This window comes from Balaenoptera musculus, chromosome 10 (assembly GCF_009873245.2).
Source record: "Balaenoptera musculus isolate JJ_BM4_2016_0621 chromosome 10, mBalMus1.pri.v3, whole genome shotgun sequence".
In the NCBI taxonomy this organism is placed as follows: Eukaryota; Metazoa; Chordata; class Mammalia; order Artiodactyla; family Balaenopteridae; genus Balaenoptera; species Balaenoptera musculus.
In genome coordinates, this window is record NC_045794.1 from 392,235 (window position 1) to 413,889 (window position 21,655).

General features: G+C 38.7%; 1 protein-coding gene across 6 annotated transcripts in view; it reads right to left on the minus strand.

Annotated features, from left to right (window-relative positions):
• The window catches only part of BCL2L13 (BCL2 like 13), a 70,408-nt gene that overhangs the window by 15,355 nt on the left and 33,398 nt on the right, over nucleotides 1–21,655 (minus strand). For 2 of the 6 annotated variants that reach the window (XM_036867603.1, XM_036867605.1), the window contains exons 3-6: nucleotides 16,808–16,915; nucleotides 14,566–14,722; nucleotides 10,774–10,843; nucleotides 4,143–4,286 (exon numbers count right to left, since the gene is read on the minus strand). In XM_036867603.1, the coding sequence (XP_036723498.1) occupies nucleotides 4,143–4,286; nucleotides 10,774–10,843; nucleotides 14,566–14,722; nucleotides 16,808–16,915 (479 nt within the window). Of the gene's footprint in view, nucleotides 1–4,142; nucleotides 4,287–10,773; nucleotides 10,867–14,565; nucleotides 14,723–16,807; nucleotides 16,916–21,655 lie in introns of those variants that run through there. The other 4 variants (XR_005021611.1, XM_036867606.1, XM_036867608.1 and 1 more) reach the window with 4 other exon arrangements.

The following is a 21,655-nucleotide window of genomic DNA, read 5'->3' on the forward strand; positions in this document are numbered from 1 at the left end:
GGGAGGATCCCACATGCTGCGGAGTGGCTGGGCCCGTGAGCCACAATTGCTGATCCTGCGCGTCTGGAGCCTGTGCTCCGCAACAAGAGAGGCCCGCGACAGTGAGGGGACTGCGCACCGCGATGAAGAGTGGCCCCCGCTTGCCGCAACTAGAGAAAGCCCTCGCACAGAAACGAAGACCCAACACAGCCATAAATAAATAAATAAATAAATAAACCCAAAGTTAAAAAAAAAAAAGAAATGGACAGATCCAGCCGGCGGGCAATCAGCGGGATACAACGGACACCTACAGACTACTTCCATCCAACCACAGCAGGGTACACCTTCTTCCCAAGCTCACAGGGAATATTCACCTCGACCACCTTCCGGGACATGAAACGCACCTTAACGATTTAAAGAGCAGAGTCACACTATGTCTGCTCTCAGACCACAACTAGAGATCAGTAACAGAAAGACAGCTAGAAAATCCTCAAGTACTTGGAGATTAAACAACGTATTTCTAAATAACACATGGGTCGAAGAATAAATCTCAAGAGAAATTGAAAAAATCTTTAGAAGTAAATTAAAAAAAAATTATTAAAATTTGTGTGAGACAGTGAAAGCCGTGCTTAAGTGGAAAGTTACAGCACTGAATGCATATATTAGAAAAGAAGAAAGATCAAAAATCAATCATCTAAGCCTCCACCTTAGGAAACTAGAAAAAGCAGAGTAAATTAAATCCAAAGTAAGCAAAGATAATAATAAAAAGAGAGGAGAAATCAATGAAATTGAAAATAGGAAATCAATAGAGAAAATCAACAAAACCAAAAACTGGTTCTTTGAGAAAATAAATAAAATTAATAAGCCTCGGGACTTCCCTGGTGGTGCAGTGGTTAAGCATCCGCCTGCCAATGCAGGGGACACGGGTTCAAGCCCTGGTCCAGGAAGATCCCAGATGCCGCAGAGCAACTAAGCCCGTGCACCACAACTACTGAGCCTGCGCTCTAGAGCCTGTGAGCCACAACTACTGAACCCGCAAGCCACAACTATTGAAACCTGCGTGCCTAGAGCCCATGCTCCGCAACAAGAGAAGCTACCACAATAAGAAGTACGTGCACCACAATGAAGAGTAGCCCCTGCTCGCCACAACTAGAGAAAGCCCACACGTGGCAACGAAGACCCAACACAGCCAAAGATGAAAATAAAATAAAATTAAAAAGGAACTACAGACCCACACATTGCATAGACTTAAAGACAGGATATTTTTGAAACATTTGGAAATTTGAATGCTAACAGGATATTTGATGATATGAAGAAATTATTTTTAATTTTTTTGTGATGTGACAATGGTATTGTGATTTAAAATAAAAAAAGAACCTTTATTTTTCAGAGATCCATAGTGAAATCTTCACAGATAAAATTATAGGATGTCTGGATTTTGCTTCAAAATACTACTGTATTATAAGGGGAAGTGATTAGGATGTGAATAAAGCATAACTGGCAGTAAATTAATGATTGCTAGGACTAAGTGATGGGGGTTCATTACTCTCTCGTGTCTATTTTTATATACAAAATTCTCCAAAAGAAAACTTTTTAAAAAAGTAAGTAGTGTAAGAGAATTAAAAAAATTAAAATCCACTGTACCTTCCTCCAAAAAAAGAAAATATGAATAGCTCTATGCCAACAAATCTGAAAATTTAGGGATAATATTCTAGAAAGATTATCAAAAGTTGACAAGAAAAAACAGAAACCTTCCCTCAAAGAAAATACCAGGTGGTTTTGAAGGAATGTTATAGGAAGCAAGGCACAGATGATCTGAGTCTCATACAAACTGTTCCAGAGTACAGAAAAGGAGGAACCATTCTTCCCAACTCTAAATTCTTTTATGAAGCTAGCACACCCTTAAAACTGAAACCAAACAAGAAAAAGTACAGGCCAACCTCACTCATTGGGACTGATACAACTGAATGGTGGAACGATGAAAGGAAATTTAACTCACATTAACATCAGGAAAGACAAGGATGGATTCTAATACCATTTCTGTTAATATGGTGCTGACTAGTGCAATACATTCTTTTAAAAAGATAGACTCATCAAGGAAAAAAAATTGACATTATTCACACATGGTGTGATTTTCTATGTAGAAAACCCAAAGGAGCCCAGAGATAATCAGGATAATAAGATAGTTGGACAAATCTGCTGGATATGAAGTCAATGTGGAAAAGCCAACTTGACAAAGGAGCCATAGTTATGCATGACATTAACACTAGGGGAAACTGGGTGAAGGGCATGTGGGGATGCTTTATCTTTGTAACTTTCTTGTAAATCTAAAATTATTCCTGGGCTTCCCTGGTGGCGCAGTGATTGAGAATCTGCCTGCCAATGCAGGGGACACGGGTTTGAGCCCTGGTCTGGGAAGATCCCATGTGCCGCGGAGCAGCTGGGCCCGTGAGCCACAATTACTGAGCCTGCGCGTCTGGAGCAGTGCTCCGCAACAAGAGAGGCTGCAATAGTGAGAGGCCCGCGCACCGCGATGAAGAGTGGCCCCCGCTTGCCACAACTAGAGAAAGCCCTCGCACAGAAACGAAGACTCAACACAGCCATAAATAAATAAATAAATACTTTAAAAAAAAAAAAAAGTAAAGTCTATTAAAAAAAAAATTAAAAAAAATAATTCCTAAATAATCTTATTTTAATAAATAATTTTTAAAATTAATAAGTCTGACAATATTAAGTGTTGGGGAGAAGGTACAACAACAAAAATTCTCATATTTATAAAGAAAAACTCTTATAAGCTGCTGACAGAGGGCAAGCTGGAAACCACTGTGGAAAACACTTTGGCATCATCTTGTAAATTAGAACATGTCTATACTCTTGGAACCAGAAATTCTACTCCCAAGTAAATACCCAGAGAAACTCCTGCACATATGGATGAGACTCTTTCCAACAGCAAAAAGGGAGAAATGTCTACTGGCAAGCCTGTAGATAAATAAACTACAGATAAATTGTGACATACTTACACACGGAAACCAAACGCCCATCAACACATCAACTCGGATCATGTGTTCTCAAAGGGGATGAAGTCGAGGGTTAAAACTGGTTTGGGGAGATGTGAGCAATCTTAGATATTACAAAGGCCTGTGGCCCTCCAAAAGGCCCCAGTTCATAAACAGACTTATATCTGTGCTTTTAAAATTTCACATGGGGAGGAGGGAGATGATAAGGATAAAAATGTCTAAAGAGGAACCTTAGGGGGGTGATAATGAAAAAAAAGTTGAGAAACAATGACCTAGGTGAATCTTAAGAATACAACACTGAATGAAAACAGCAAGTTACAGAAGAATACATATGACACTATTTACATAAAGTTCCAAACATACAAAATAATATACTGTCTAGGGATATATACATATTAAAACTATAATTCAGAATAGAAGTTGTCCTTGTGAAGTAGGTAGGAACATGTGGATATCTAGGAGGGGTATATAAGGAGGCTCAAAAGTGTTGGATGTGCTCTTTTCTTCGACTGGGAGAGTAAATACATAGGTGTTCATTTATTATTCCTCACCTCTAAAGTGTAAGTATATAAAAGTTATTATATATTTATTATATATTTTTTCTCAGTATATGTTATTATATACTTTTATATACTAAGTACACAGAAGTTATTTATATACTTTTTGCTAGTATGAAATGTTTCATAATTATAACCACTTAAAAATACCACACATGGGGACTTCCCTGGTGGCACAGTGGTGAAGACTCCGCGCTCCCAATGCAGGGGGCCCGGGTTCTATCGCTAGTCAGGGAACTAGATCCCGCATGCATGCTGCAACTAAGAGTTCACATGCCACAACTTAGGAGCCCGCATGCGCAACTAAGGAGCCCACCTGCTGCAACTAAGACCCAGTGCAACCTAATAAATAAATAAATAAAATTTTTTTTTAAAAACCATATGTGAATTTAGGAGTAAAATCTTAGTTTAACTTAAACTGCATGAATAGTCTTTCCATTGATCACCATCCAATCACAATATTAAATAACACTGAACAATAATGTTAATGATATTTAACCTATGCTTTTGAAAACAACCATGAGGGGCTTAATTTTTTTTTTTCTTTTAAGAAGATTAAAAAAAACAAAAAAAACTTGAAAGCGCATACCCAGCCACCTTGCTGAATGATGTACTCGGCGGCATGGTCCTCCAGGAAAGTCACACCAAACTCCAGCAATGCACTCAAAGGTTCTTGACCACGTCTTGTCAACTCCAAAAGCATTTGCCGTAGCAAAATCAGAGGCACCAAAACCTTTAAGGCAAAGATGAGAGAGTAAAAAACAAACTGAAATTCTTACAGTTCATTTTATATGTTCAACTGCTAGAAAATACACTCCAGTGCATCATTATGGAACTCCATTTTTATCATAATAAAGGAAATAAAATAGTGACCCCTACTAGAATTTTTGAGAATAATACATGTATGTTTTATACCACAGGGTGGTAGAAATAATATTATATGAAAACAACTGGGCCTGTGTGTGTGTGTGTGCGCGCGCGCGCGTGTGCGTGTGCAACAACATATGTATAGGAAATTCACTAAAGCATTATTTATAATAGCAAAAGACCGGAAACGACCCAACAGACCAAATTGTGGTCATTCAGTAAAATATCAAGTAGTTGTTAAAAAAGAATAAGATTGTCCACTGCCCAATTACCAAGATTTACTTTCAGTGAAAAAAGATAAAGGAGAGTATGTACAATAATGATACCATTATTATTAACATTATTGTTAACAGAACAAAACATCTACACACACGTTTATATAACCCTATAGTATTTTTGAAAAATACCTAAGAAACTGGTGATAGTGGTAGCCTAAAAAGAGGAAAACTAGGTAAGTGGTGACAAGGGTGGGAAGTATTTTCAAGTGTATGTCTTCTGTACTTTGTGCATTTTGTACCATGTGCTTTTATTCTATTTGAAAACAAGAACTTTCAAAATTATGAGCTACCTTATACAAGTCATCAAAAACCAGAAGTGTTATTATCACTCCTAATAACCTTATGGCTCAATATTTTAAAATCATAAAAATTTATTTCGGAGACTAACTAGAGTCCCTTTCCTTCCAAAAAAAACCCCCTGCATACTGAAAAGAACTAAGTACTTTCAGTTAACTATCTGCATGCAATCTCTTCTGTCTAAAACATCAAGAGGTCTCCACACAACTGGGAAGGACCGTGAAAGGAAATGAAACCAATTCCAGTTTCCTGTCACTGACCCGCCAAGGTCATAGCTGAGGGATTACAACACATTTCTGCAGAAGAGGACAAACAGAAAAGACAATGAGTTTATATCCTTACTAATATTCTTTGGGGTTTTTTTTTTTAAGTAAAAGCAGCCCTGAAGGAATGTCTATCAAAGTCTGAAAGAAAAATGCAAAAAACACACATCTTCACTTTTTGGTATTCTAAAAGAACTCCAGCCCAAAATGCAGTAAAAACCCCTTCTTAGCACCAATGGAGGGGTATAGGGCTATAAAGAAGACTGTGTTAGGCTTTTTCTACAATCAGAAACCTGTATCACTTTTGAAAACAGAAATGAACACGGCTGTTCATCCAGCCTAGTATTCTGTCTCAGCTGGAGCAGGAGAGGAGCTTCTGAACCAGCCCTGCAGACTCACATCACACCAACTCCAAAGGCCTGGGATGTTCCATACCTCAAAACATTCTCATTTCCCGTAATAATCTACGAACATGCCTATTTTAAAGTTATTCATGTTTAAGCTCTATTACCTCTTAAAAAATGAGTTGCAAATATTTCATACTTGCTATATAAAAATACTCTTATTTGTTCCAAATTTACCTCTTTCATGTATCAAATGTAGTTGCCCCCATTTTACTATGTAATAATCTAGAGATAAATCTGTAATCCTCTTTCACTACTGTCTTTAGTCCTTAACCATATTCCCTCTCATTCACTATACTTTTTACGCTGAAATCTACTAATTTTTTAGTCCGTTCTTTACATAGCAATTCCTCCACTGCTTGTATCATTTAAGTTATCCTTTCCTGGATCTTCTCCATCCCAATTACATCTTTCTTGAAATGCAGTGAGTGCAGAAACTTCCTTTTTCAAGACTAACATCTTCTATTTGGTTGACAACACTCTTGGTTATACATGTCCTGTGTGCTTCACCTATGTGACACACTATCTTCAAGGACGCACTACACTTTATAATTTAGATTGTCTTTATGTACTCATACCCACTTGCCCTCTAATTGCTATGATCACACACAAAGCTTCATGAGTATTTCTACAACTGACCTCCATCAATTCTGCATTTTATATCATGTGTACACCTGATATATATATATTTTTAAACAACACTTTTGAAATAAACTTTTATTTATTTATTTATTTATTTATGGCTGTGTTGGGTCTTCGTTTCTGTGCGAGGGCTTTCCCTAGTTGCGGCAAGCGGGGGCCACTCTTCTTCACGGTGCGTGGGCCTCTCACTATCGCGGCCTCTCTTCTTGCGGAGCACAGGCTCCAGACGCGCAGGCTCAGTAATTGTGGCTCACGGGCCTAGTTGCTCCGCGGCATGTGGGATCTTCCCAGACCAGGGCTCGAACCCGTGTCCCCTGCATTGGCAGGCAGATTCTCAACCACTGTGCCACCAGGGAAGCCCCCACCTGATATTTTTTGTACTTCACTTCCCACAGTATTAAAATAATGTTAAAATAAAACTGGATCCCCAAGTATCCATTCCTAAAAGGTCCCACTATTTCTATCTCTAGCACTAAAAAGCAACCAAGCAATCTTACATTTTGAATTCTTTTCTGTAAGTCATTTCCTTACTGGGTAACAGTAATCGCACAACTCATGTAAGTTATTTGTTTGTTCAATCACTTCTGCAGTAGATGCTAAGGTGCTTCTGACCATCAGAAAAGGTTATCTCCACTCTCTGTCTCCCCATATACACCACGTGGTGTCTTCCTCCAATAGGTTATATGCACTTAGCTAACAGTGTTATCCTTCTACTAAAGAACATATGAGCTTGCCTGGTGCAGAAATGACATATACCAATTTATAGCTCCAAGAATCCCTTCCAGGAAAATACTGTGATGATAATTTTTGGTCCATGAATCTACTCTTTAACCCTTCTATGTCTCAGCAATTCTAGTAAATGTCACACCCCACAAATTTTATCTAAACCTAATCCATTGATTAGGTTTGAATGCCTCTGAAATATCTGCTTCAAAATAAAATTTAAGAGACAACCAGACATTATGTGTCACTCAGTGTGATGCCACAGGAACTAGACCACCACTGACACGGTCTTGCCACCAAGATTAAACCTGAATATGATCAGGCCTCTCGAGCAACCTACCAATGGAAAGGAGATGGATACAGTCAGCCCTTGAACAGCATGGGTCTGAACTGGAGGAACCACGGATACTGAGGGCTAACTATAAGTGATACACTGAGTTTTCCCAACAGTAAATACTACAGTACTACCCCATCCGCAGTTTGGTGAATCCGCAGATGCAGAAGTGCATGTATGGAGGGACTGAGGACAGGGGGGCCAACTTTAAGTTATATGAAGATTTGCGGCTGGAGGGAGGGTCGGTGCCCCTAACCCCCGCATTGTTCAAGGGTCAGCTGTGCATGTTAGCTGGCATCTCAGTGATGCAGTCAATAAAATCCAGAGGGTAGAAAATTTAACAGAACAAATAATCTGTAAGGAATTAGAGAAAAAAAAAAAAAAAAAAACCCCAAGAGGAAGAGTAAGTCTGCAAATTAAGAGACTTAGGTCACATATTATGTGATCACATGTATATGAAATGCCCGGAACAAGCAAATTCATAGAGACAGAGTCAAGCCATATGGCCAGGGGCTGGAAGGAATAGGAAATGGGGAGTGACCACTCTAAGGTATGGGGTTTCTTTTGGGGAAGATAAAAATGTTCTGGAATTAGACAGTGGAGATGGCTGTACAACTCTGTGATTGTACTAAAAACCATTAAACTGTATATTTCAGAAGGGTAAATTTTATGGTATATGAATTATATTTCAAAAAACTTCTTAAAGACAAGAGACATATCAACCAAATACAATGCATGAGCCTTGTCTGGATCTCGATTCAAACAAATCAGCTTAGGAAAATACCTTTGTGAAACAACTGGGAAAATTTGAATACTGAATAGACTATGTCCTGATATTAGAATGACTGTTAATATCTGAGGTGTAATCATGGTATTCTCAGTTGTTAAAAAAGGGATATAATTATCCTTGGAAATACATACTAATGCATTTATAAGGTGTGCTTCAAGGTAATCTAGGGGGAGAGTGTGGGGAACAGATGAAACAAGACCAGACACATACTGAAAGCCGCCAAGGCTGAGTGACGGACACGGGTTTGTTAAATTATTCGCTCCGCTTTGTGCACGCCTGACATTTTAATAATGAAAGATTTTAAAAGATGAGTGACGTAATATGCCAGTAAAACTTAACCAAGGCAAACAGTTCACTCCTCTTTGCTACCGTGTCTCTAAAGTCGGTTTATTACATGTGAGCACTGTGCCCTAACACTCTAGCCTTTCCCTTTGATGGCCATTCTCCTCTTTTTCTATAAGCAGGTAAGTCCATAGGAAAACCAATCCCATGAGGAAAAATAAAAGAAAATTAAAGAATAACCTACAATTCTGAGATAACTACTATGGATTATTTAATGTTTTGGCACACATTCCAATTATTTTTCTTGGCATATACATACTATACAGCCTACATTTATACATGTACTTAAAAAAAATCATTCTATTAATATGGGTTTTGTGACAGCTTTATTCCTCCACTTCTTTTGATCTATTTAAAAAGCATTATACCAAGATGCTTTTAAAATCCCTATACAGATGAACTGACATTCAGTTTGGAAACTTGGCATGCTTTGTGGACATTTTTTTCATTTGAGTCTTATGTACTTACCAGATAGCCATATTCATATAATGATGCTATATCAGAATTTTGCAAACATTCATGCAAAATATAAAATGCAAAATATGGGCTAATTGCTTAAATTAGCCAATCTGATTTTGACTGGGGTGGAAAGAGGCATTTCAGTTTCCTATCATAATAAGCCAGGTTCTTTTTAGCCCTAAAGGACTTAGGAGAGTTATACTGGATTCATCAGAGCAAGTCATATTCTAACTGGCATGCTTCATTTACATGAGGTATTCAAGCCACAACCTTGGCAAGATGAGGGACTAAAATGAAGCAGGGAATGGGAAAAAAGGATGGGTGAAGAGGGAGAGTGAAGACTGGGGTTTACTCCACTTTTTTAGGATAAGCATAGGATGGCGGGGGGGAAGGCAGGGAGACATACGAGAGTTGATTGTGACAGTCCTAGACAAGGGTGACAGGAAAGAACATAAAATAGGGGGAGAAGGCTAGTCATATTAGGTATCTAAATATTTGTTGTTTGACATACTAAGAAAGCTCATTTTTATTTATAAGAGAGGTTTGTTTTTTTCCACGAAAGCGAATGAAACAGTCAGATATTTTAACAAATTTTTTACAGCTAAGTAACATACTAAAACTCCATAATAGTGACTATTTGGTAACAAGGTTACATGTGTTAAATCTAACATAATAGCCACTGTTTACAGAGTGCTTACTATGGGGCCAGACACTGCACTAAAATAAGTACTGAACAACACATTATGTCACTCAGTTCTAATAAAACTTCTGAAGTTAGTAGTATCATCTCCACTTCACATATGTGAAAATTAAGACTTCAAGTGCTTAATTCACCTGTCCAAAGATATGCATCTAGTCAGTGGCAAAGCTGATACTGAAACAAGTCCGATTACAGGCCTATGATGCTAATGATTATGCTATAATGCCTCCAAAGCCTGTATTAAGGTGAGTAAAAATAATATACATCAATTAGGTACATAAGGTCACACAGTCTGGCTCATAGTAGTGACAATTCTGAGTAGAGGTGGCTATTTATAAAAATAACTGTACTGCACTTTCTCATCCCTAGCACCACATCACTAAGGGCCAGACTTCCTCCTCAGTGAGCTGGACCACCCCATACTGCCTCCCCCCTGAGACTCGGCCTCGTCGTCAAGGTGATAAGTGGATAATACAGCCTGAGACAACGGACCAGCAGCATGGTACAGTGGAAGAACACTGAAGCTGGAATCCAAAGATCTCAGCTCCAGTGCTGGTTCCAAAATTTACTAGTCAAGGGGTCTGAAGCAAGTACTTTAACTTTTTTTTTTCCTGATTAATCACCTGATTAATCAAGGGGTCTGAAGCAAGTACTTTAACTGTTTTTTTTCCTGATTAATCACCTGACCTAACTAACTAGCTAACTAAACGACAAAACGGAAGTTAATAAAATTCATTCTGCCATCTCCGAGGGATGGCCGTAATGCTCAGATGGTAAACTATCAGCACAACTGGGGCTACCCCTGTAAGAACCACAAGAAGCTGTGCCCCCAAAACATACTCACCTGTGAACAAATGACCACCTGGAGAGAAATGTCACATCTAAGGCAGAGAAATGAAGCGATCATGGGAAACTCAGGACAGACGGGAAGGCAGATGGCACAACTATGGAACATGTGGTTCTGTGCCAGCCTTAATCAGAAACACTGCATAACACAGCTGGATTTATGCATTAAACAACAAGCTCTAACAGTTTTCTCTTATACGATGCTAACAATCCCTCCTGTACTTTATCACTAACACACTAAAATCTTGTAAGAGAAAAGATAACTTGGTTTATACCTTATTCCAGCCGCTGGCATGAACTGTGGTCTCCAGTGTACATTCCCGATATGCCTGATATGTCAATGGCCTGTAGAGATTTTTTTTAAAAGTCTGTGTCACAAAGAAGGAAAATTCTAAATTTCCAGATGAATAAACATACAGTCACTACTTTGCTGTTGAACTTTTTGCTAAAGTAACACAGATTTTTCAACATATAGTTTTCTATGAGACATGGCTTTTAACATCTGGTATGCATTTTTCTTTAAGCATTCTCTACAGGCTGAGATTTATGCTACCAGCTTGGGAAAGCAGTTTACAACATAGGAAGAGAAAAATATATAATAACAAATTTTTTACAATTGCTTGAAACTTATCCAACAAGGCTTCTACGTTGCAGATAAATATAAACACTTGGGTTATTAATACAGAATCAATAATAACAAATAACAAAAATTATCTCATTAATAAAATTGAAAGAACAAGTTAAACTTTTTAAAGGCAAAAAATGTAAAATATTTAAAAATTAAAGAGACATTGTCACTGGAAGACCTTTCAAACTGGGGACGTAAGAAGTTGGAATAAGCAAGGTCAATAAATGAGCTCTATTTTTAACCTGGAGTCTCGTGACACCCAACCCTGGGGCGAGGCTCTCCTTCTGATTATTCCCGTTACACAGACATGCGTTTCTGAGGGGATGTGAGTGCTGCGTTCTCAACGTGGGCCCGTGTGCAAATTAACACCAACGACAAAGGCACTCCACAGCAACTTACACATGAAGGCAAGAAGGCTCTTGGATAACAGATTTAGTAAAGATTTACCTACCCACCCCCACCGCGCCTTTTGTTGGCAAAGAATTAACATATATGTAAAAAAGGAGAGGAGCCTTGCTTTTATAGGATTTCAAAATCCATTCCAAAGGCATTTTCTGCTCTGACCACCCTGGTCTGTGATCTTGTCAGCCTATGAATATTTAAGATTGATAACAGGTACACTTACTGGTAGCCTATTGCTATGTTTTATATTTTTATACATTTGTGTTTTATATTCTATTGCATACTAGGAAACTGAAGCTCAGAAAAGCTAAGAGACTGTCCCAGATCCACAGGGCTGCAAGCAGCAACAGAGGAATAGGAATTCACACCCAATTAGTGCTGGCTCCAAAAGACACGCCGCTGCTCCTATTCCGAGTCAGGATTTTGAAATGGGCCACGACACACTGATGCCCCATGTAGCTAACGAGCATCTGGACCAGGGTAATGAGGTCCAATAATCCTCATTATTATTGAGGAAAACACCAGACTGCAGAGACTTGCTAAAAAGAAAGAACCTACGACAACTCACCAATAATTTTTATAATAAATACATGTTCCAACTATAATATTTTTAACACACTGAATTAAATAAAATATATTTAAAATCTGTACTTAATCTTTTTATGTGGCTGCTAGAAAATTTTAAATTACATACATGTGACCTGCATTTTATCTGTTGGACAGCGTGCGGCTCTAGATGTTTCAGAAAACAGTTCTGATGACAAACGTATCGTTCTTTTCTGTAAGTCAATATAACGTAGCAGCACAGTGACACTGAAGGAGTTAAGATACGAGGGATGACCGTCTTAATAAGATGTTATGTGCGACCTTCCTGCTATCGCACTGCCATTAAAGTAAGCGTAGAACTGTTTGAAGACCCGGGCGACACACTAGGTGGTTGTAACACAGGCCTGAAGCAGACACGCTACCGTCTAACCTGCCTATTGCTCCCTGCAGCTCTGCTTGCGTGCATCAGTCCCTTCACGTCCTTTCCTGAACTGCCTGCTGCGCTGTGCGCCACGCGAGTCCTGACGGGGAGTCTATCAGGCTGAAGTACTTTAGCATCCTTCAGAATGAAACATGATTTGAAACATTATACGTACACACATATATGCACATAAAAGATCCAGCAGATTAAAACACTCAAAGGAAATCTTAAACGTAGAAAAATAAGTAGTTAAAAAATTAGCCCTATCTAATGAGCTACTTGAATTCAGCAAAGAAGAAAGAGGAGGGGAAAAACTTTTCTTTCTTTCTTTCTTTTTTTTGGGGCTGCACTATGCAGCTCACAGAATCTTAGATCCCCTGACCAGGGATCGAACCTGTGCCCTTGGCAGTGAAATGGCGAAGTCCTAACCACTGGACTGCCAGGGAATTCCAGGGGAAAAACTTTTCAGATTGCTGGTGCTTGGCTGTATGAAGAGTTCAGGATTAGTTTCCCTACTTTAACAAAACTGTTTGGGGGAATAAGTGGTATTTTCCACCTTAAAAGATACTGCCATCAACCTGTACAATACTTCTAGTTCATCATCAGTTATTTTCAGGATATTAATAACTTTTTGAAGTTGTTAAGCTTTTGGGGAAAACAAAACAAATATTCATCCAAGACTGTATTTTTTAAAATATAATTTACTTTGCAGTGAAAAGATCAATTTGTCCTGTAGATCATGAAAAGGACTCCAAATACATATACTATAATACTGTTCTTCACATACATTGTACATATATAAAACTATAATGCTGTTCTTCGGAGAGCTCATAATATCCCAGTAAAGTTGAAATGAACAGAGAAGCTATGATAGAGTGAAATGACTTGACGCAAGCAGTCTGCATCAAAGCTGGAGACCATGTTTTGCCTTATGCTTCTCAGTTACTTTACTCCCCGTCCCAACCGCTCTTACAAGATCTTTGTGTTTGTGTTGGCCGAGCAGTAGGCTCCTTCAAATCTGAGATGAAAGCTCAATACACAAACTACACGCAAGTATGGCTGCTCCGGCTTAAGACGAGAGGAGCGGGCCTAACCACCTCCCCTCACCTCCTCACAACACTCTGAAAGCCACTGCTGCGCCTCCAAATTTCCTGTCTCACTTTTACTTCCCCACACCCAGAATCTTCTGTCCACGTTTATTTTTAAACTTTCTATGTATAAAGTTACGAAAATCCAAATATGACTTTCATTTCACTGTTTCTTATGTATAGCTGGGATTTTTACATTTGCTCATGTCACCAAAATATGCGGAAACAAACTGAATCATCCTTAAACCCAAATTGCTTTCTTCTAACAAACGGTAACCTAAAAGCTTTGCCTTTGTGAAAGTAAGGGATTACTTTACTACAACAGTAATTTGGCATCTGAATGTTGGCCCCTTGAGTGAAGGAACAGTCTTCACCTTGTTTTAGTCATCAATCTTCATTAAACCAAACATTTTTTTCAATTCATACCAATCTGTTAATGATTCTCATCAAAGAATTAAGGGAAACAAATTTTTAAGATTTACAATAAATGACTTGGTTCTACTTAATATACTTTCACGATGAGCTTCTTGCCTTTGGCTTTAATAGCCAGCACGACAGCTAGGAAAGAAGTTCCCACAGTAGGAATGTGGCAGCAGTTCCACAGGTAGGTGTGCAACCCGAAAGTGTACCAACATCCGGGACGCCCCAAATACAGACACAATGTCAATCCTGCAGTACAATGAATAAAACCCCAGTCATTCCACTTACGCTGGTCACGAGGGAGTGCTGGTAAAAAGTGGTCAGCACAAGTGAAACAGCTTGTGCTTACAACCGGTGAAAGCATTTGTTGAAACCTGACAGCCCAACAAGTAAACACAAACGGTCAAATTCATGCTGGAACAGTTAAATCACTGCTCAAAACGCAAACAGAGATGATTTGGGAAAGCAAAAAAAGAAAAAGTGAAGACAAGTAAGTGAGAAAAGAAGTGACACTGTTCACCTAAAACGGAGGCTTAAGCGCGCAGAGGCCGTGGGGACTCACCGGCTGAGGAGCGTCTGCAAGGCCCCGAGCAGAGGCGCCCTCAGCTCCTGCGACGCCTTCTCCCCGAGGTGAGCCAAGCAGTCCTCTACGGAGCTGTCGGGGTTTGCGGGGCTGAACACGGGCGAAGTGTGGCGGTCAAAGCCTGTGCTGGCGAAGGCTGAAGATGACAGAAGGAAAACCCAAGTTAACGAGCAGTGTCAGAAGCTGTGCTGTAAAAGCTCAGGGGGTCAAGATGCCAACCACTGGGAACTAGCTAATAGTTAGTTATAAGCCACTTAAAAATGTCAGATAATCGTTATGGGATATTAATGTTTCCTTTGAAAGGCCCTAAATTTAGAGGTTTTTTTTTTTTTTAAGGAAAGATTTTTATGAAAAATCTTAGTTTCAAGAGAAGAAAAAGGCTAAACTGACATGGCAAAATACACAAACCAATTTTGTATATTACCGCAGACCCATTCAGTCAAAGAATGATAAATGAGAGCAACTCCCAGCTCTATCAGCCCTCTCTTAAGATTTGTTTTTACCTTTACAAATGCGGCTCTTCTTAAACCAGATTCTAATCAGTTATTCCACCTTAGAGGACCTCATGACTTTCATTCCCTTTTAGAGTGAACTTCCCAACTCACAATCATGCACATGAATATATTTTAAAAGTATACAAGCTGCCCACTCACACAGCCAGCTTCTCCTCTGCTTCCTCACTCCGTTACACAGACACAGCCCTGCTCTAACTGCAGGAAGGAGAGGCCAGATCATCCCTGGTCCAGGGTACAAATGGGATGCAGGGCATAGACTCCCAGGAAAGCAGGTGGCTTGTACCCACTCCCAAGGGTTATCAATAACCTCCATAAAGCATTTATTGCATTAATCCAAAGCTTGCTCCTAGAAGGCTGCAAATTTCACTAGAGTTAAGTATGTATTTCTTCAAGAAAGATATACATGGCTACAAAGTTCACAGACGCTGCACGGTCTGAGCAAGCCTGAGAACGCCCACTCTGATGGCAAGTCTTGGGGAATACAGGTTCAGTGAGGAAGTGCATATAAGCCTTCGTTGCCATTTTCTTTTCTGCCTTTTGCCCATTTTGCCATGCAGTACTGTTATCAGAAATGGACAAGAATTAAAACAGAATTATAACATTAATCAGTTAAAAATGTCAGTAAAGGAAAATAAAAGAGAACATTAACATTAGGTTTCTGGATTTTTGTAAATTTCTATTCATATTTTTTCTTTACTAACAGGGAGCTGATTTATAAACATGATTTCTATTTTTTCTTGTTAAAAATTACTGGGCAGAGAATTCCTTGGCAGTCCAGTGGTTAGGACTCGGCACTTTCACTGCCATGGGCCCGGGTTTGATCCCTGGTCGGGAACTAAGATCCAGCAAGCCGTGTGGCATGGCCAAAAAAAAAAAAGAAAACAAAGAAAACAAAAAACCAAACAAATAAAAATAAAAAAATAAAAATTACTGGGCAATACACATCTACACAAAAACTTGTACGTGAATATTCATAGCATCATTATACATAGTAGCCAAAAAGTGGAAACAACCTAAATATCCATCAACTGATGAATGGATAAACAAAATGTGCTGTATCTACACAGTGGGATATTATTCCTCATACAATGGGATGAAGTACTGATCTGTGCTACCACGTGGATGACCCTTGAAAATACTATGCTAAGTGAAAGAGCCAGTCACAAAACACCACCCAGTGTATGATTCCATTTACGTGAAGACCCATAATAGGCAAATGCATGGAGACAGAAAGCAGATGGATTGGGGATGGAGACAGGGGGCTGGTGGGACTAGAAGTGGGAAGTTACTGTCAACGTATATAGTGTTTCTTTTGGCGGTGTTAAAAATGTTATCACTGCCACCACCATCTATAGCACATGAAAAATGAAAGCAGCACGCTTACATTTCTCCCTTTAGTGTTATTAATATAAAGATATCAATCACACTGAACGGAAAGTAGTACCTTAACATGACTGTTCAGTGCATTACTTAACACCAGAAAAGGTTCCATCTAATCTGTTGGGTATAGTTTAGAAACTTATAAACAGATTCCCCCAGGAAAGAAAGAGGTACTTTCTAGTTTCACCCCTATAATCCTAGACCCATGAAGCTGTGTGATGTTGTGAACACTCCACTGTAAAAAAAAAAAAAAAAAAAAAAAAAAAAGAAAGAAACCATACTAAACAGAACCCACTAATTAACCAGGAAAATAAGGATAAAGAGACCTTCAGAAATTTCTTTGTCCAGGGATTTTAGCTCTTCTTCAATTTCAGTTTTAACTTTTAATAAAACTTCTTGATCCAGAGATTGTGAAGCTATATCCTGTTGAACCCCTGAAACCAATAAGAAAGGTTACTAGTGAAAGAGGGGGAAAGAAAACATTAGAATATGGGTAGGATTTTAAGCATTAAGTCAGAAAATACAAAATCAAAACTCATTATCTTGACTAGGGGCTAGGAGATAACGTAAAGATGACGAAGCTGAGGCCTGGGTAGGTTGTCCCACAACTACGGAGGAGCTGTGACTGGAATTCAGGCCAGTGTGAGTACAGAACTGCTAATGCAGGCTGTGTCCTCCTCCTCATCTGGCTGGGCTGCTAGGAAGGAAACAGCTCAGAAAACAGTTTTGACATAACAGAAAAGGAAACCTACAAGACTGTCTAGATCAGTGACAATGTCTCCTGAAAATGACATTCACGGCCCCTTACCTTCACATCTTCATGTAAACTGCAGCTCAAGAGAAGGCCCATTATCATCAAAAGATTTATATCCTCCAAATTAAGAAAACCATGAATATACCAAAAGTATAGGGCACAAGCTATTCTCATGCAGTAAAAGGAAAAGTAAGGTCCTGGTCTGTAGCACAGAATGGAGAACAAAGAGGAAGACTCCAAAGGAGAAAAATAAACCAGATGCTTAACAATTTACTAATTTCTCCTGCCCCAGATACTTGGGGCAGAGTGTCATCATTTCATCTAAAACACTGAATCCAACTATGATAGCTCACTCCTCCTATTCAGAATATATCTATATTCAGAATATATTTATTTTATATATTCCCAGTATTTTTACAGTTGTTTGTATCACTGACAAGTTTTATAAACAGAGGTTTTAGGCTTTAATATGCTTTCATCCTTTGCAAACAAAAAATTCTGAATTCAAAGATGAGCTTACTAATTTAATTTAGGTCAAGAAACTTATCAGAGCATCTGTAGGTCTTTAAAATTCATTTGAAAAATAAAAGGTTAAACATTTCTATATGTCACAGATTATCTGATTAGATTTCAACTTTCAAAGTTGACAAAAATAATTTTCCTTCAGGCTACATAAAACATTTTCCTTCTGAGCTGAGACTAACTAAAATAAAACTCAGACCCTCAAAAGGTTTTTTTGTGGAAAATATAAAATTCCTTAGGTATTTCTAGTTGAAATGCAACAGAAAGGATCCCCTCAATGTCATGGTTAATATATATTTTATTTAATGACATTTCATTTAACATTTCTGCCTATATATGTATCTTAGTTGAAACTACATACATAAAATTTTTAAAACATTACCTAAAACAATATGCTACTAAACAACCAGTGGGTCACTGAAGAAATCAAAACGGAAATTAAAAAATACCTGGAGACAAACAGAGATAGAAACACAAGAATCCCAAATCCATGGGATGCAGCAAAAGCAGTTCTAAGAGGGCAGCTTTTAACAATACGAGCCTACCTCAGCAAACAAGAAAAATCTCAAATAACCAACCTAACCTTACACCTAAAAGAAGTACAAAAAGAAGAACAAACGAAGCGCAAAGTTAGAAGAAAAGAAATCATAAAGATCAGAGCAGAAATAAATGAAACAGAGGCTAAACTCAGAAAAGATCAATGAAACTAAGAGCTGGTTATTTGAAAAGATAAACAAAATTGATAAACCTTTAGCCAGACTCATGAAGAAAAAAAAGAGGACCCAAGTAAAATAAAAAGTGAAAGAGGAGAAGGTACAATCCACACCACAGAAATACAAAGGATCATAAGAGACTACTATAAACAACCGTACACCAATAAAATGGACAACCTAGAAGAAATGGATAAATTCCTTGAAACATGCAATCTCCCAAGACTGAATCAGGAAGAAATAGAAAATATGAATAGACCCACTGCCAGTAATAAAATTGAATCAGTAATTAAAAACCTCTCCCAAAAGAGAAGTCCTGGACCAGACAGCTTCACAGGTGAATTCTACCAAACATTTGGAGAGGAGTTAATATTGTACCAATCCTTCTCAAACTATTCCAAAAAATTGCAGAGGAATGAATGCTTCCAATCTGATTCCATGAGGCCAGCATCAACCTGATACCAAAACCAGACAAAGATATCACAAAAAAAGAAAATTATAAGCCAGTATCACTGATGAACACATATGCAAAAATCTTCAACAAACTATTAGCAAACCAACTCCAACAATACACAGTACACTAAAAGGATTATACACCATGATCAAGTGGAATTTATTCCAGGGATGCAAGGATGGGTCAATATCTGCAAATCAATCAATGTCATACACCACCTTAACAAATTGAAGAATAAAAATTGTATGACCAGGGGCTTCCCTGGTGGCGCAGTGGTTGAGAATCTGCCTGCCAATGCAGGGGACACGGGTTAGAGCCCTGGTCTGGGAAGATCCCACATGCCACGGAGCAACTAGGCCCGTGAGCCACAATTACTGAGCCTGCACGTCTGGAGCCTGTGCTCCGTAACAAGAGAGGCTGCGATAAAGAGAGGCCCACGCACCGCGATGAAGAGTGGCCCCCGCTTGCCGCAACTGGAGAAAGTCTTTGCACAGAAACTAAGACCCAACACAGCCATAAATAAATTAAAAAAAAAATCATATGACCATCTCAACAGATGCAGGAAAAGCTTTTGATGAAATTCAAAAGCTTTTATGATATTTATGATAAAAACTCTGAACCCATTTATGATTAAAAAAACTCTCAACAAAGTGAGTAAAGAGAGAATATACCTCAACATAATAAAGGCCATATATGACAAGCCCACAGCTAACACAAAAGACCCTGAATAGCCAAAACAATCTTGAGAAAGAAGAACAAACCTGGAGGTACCACACTCCTGATTGCAAACTATACTACAAAGCTACAGGAATCAAAACAACATGGTACTGGCACAAAAACAGACACAAAGATCAATGGAACAAAACAGAGAGCCTGGAAATAAATCTACGCTTATATGGGCAATTAATCTACAACAAGAGAGGCAATAGGGAAAAGATAGCATCTTCCATAAATGTTGGAAGGGACTTCCCTGGTGGTCCAGTGGGTAAGACTCCTTGCTCCCAATGCAGGTGGCCCAGGGTTCAATCCCTGGTCGGGGAACTAGATCCCACATGCACGCCACAACTAAGAAGTCCACATGCTGCAACTAAAGTAGCCCACATGCTGCAACTAAAGATTCCACATGCTGCAACGAAGATCCCACGTACTGCAACTAAGACCCAGAGCAGCCAAAATAAATAAATAAATATTTTTAAAAAAAATGTTGGGATAACTGGACAGCTATATGCAAAGAATCAAACTGGAACACTTTCTCACACCATATACACACACAAAAAACTCAAAATGGAGTAAAGACTTGTAAGACTTATAAGACCTGAAACCATAAAACTTCTAGAAGAAAACATAGGCAGTACGCTCTTTGACATGGATCTTAGCAATATTTTTTTGGATATGTCTCCTCAGGCAAGGCAAACAAAAGCAAAAATAAACGGGATTACATTAAGCTAAAAAGATTTTTTTTGCACAGTGAAAAAAACTAGCCACAAAATGACAGCCTAATGAATGGGAGAAGATATTTGCAAATGATACTATCCAGAATATACAAAGAACACATACAACTAGACATTAAAAAAAAAAAAAAACTCAATTAAAATTGGGCACAGGATCGCAACAGACATTCCAAAGAAGATGGCCACCAGGCACATGAAAAGATGCTCAACATCACTAATCATCAGAAAAATGCAAATCAAAACCACAATGAGATTATCACCTCACACCTGTCAGAATGGCTATTACCAAAAAGACAATAAATAACAAATGTTGGCGAGGTCGTGCACTGTTGATGGAAATGTAAATGATACAGCCGATATGGAAAACAATATGGTGGTTCCTCAAAAAATTAAAAATAGAACTACCATACAATCCAGGAATTCCACTTCCGGGTATTATTCTGAAGAAAATAATTCAAAAAGATATATACACACACACACACACACACACACACGCACACACACACACACACACACACATACATACATACACACACAGGCACCCATGTTCATGCAGAACTATTTACAATAGCTAAGATACGGAAACAGCCTAAGTGTCCGTCAACGGACGAATGGATAAAGAAGATTTGGTATATGTGAGTGAGTGTGTGTGTGTGTGTGTGTGTGTGTGTGTGTGTGTGTATTGGGTTGGCCAAAAAGTTCGCTCGGGTTTTTCTGTAAGATGTAACAGAAAAGCCTGAATGAACTTTTTGGCCAATCCAGTACAATGGAATACTGCTCAGCCATAAAAAAAAGAATGAAATCTTGCCATTTGTGACAACATGGATGGACCTGGAGGGTATTATGCTAAGTGAAATAAGTCAGACAGAGAAAGACAAATACCATATGATCTCACTTATACGTGGAATCTAAAAAAACAAAACAAATGAGCCAACCTAAGAAAACAGAAACAGACTCACAGAGAACAAACAGGTGGTTGCCAGGGGGAGAGGGGTGAGGGAGAAGAAAAAAAAAACAGTAACTATGTGAGGTAATGAATGCTAATTAGCTTGCTTGTGGTAACCATTTCACAGTATATTTATATGAAACCATCACGTAGTACACCTTAAATATATGCAATTTTTCTTAATTATACCTAATAAAGTTGGTAAGTTTTCTAATTACATAAAACAGACACAGGGACTTCCCTGGTGGCACAGTGGTTAAGAATCCACCTGCCAATGCAGGGCACACAGGTTTGAGCTCTGGTCCGGGAAGTTCCCACACGCCGCGGAGCCACTAAG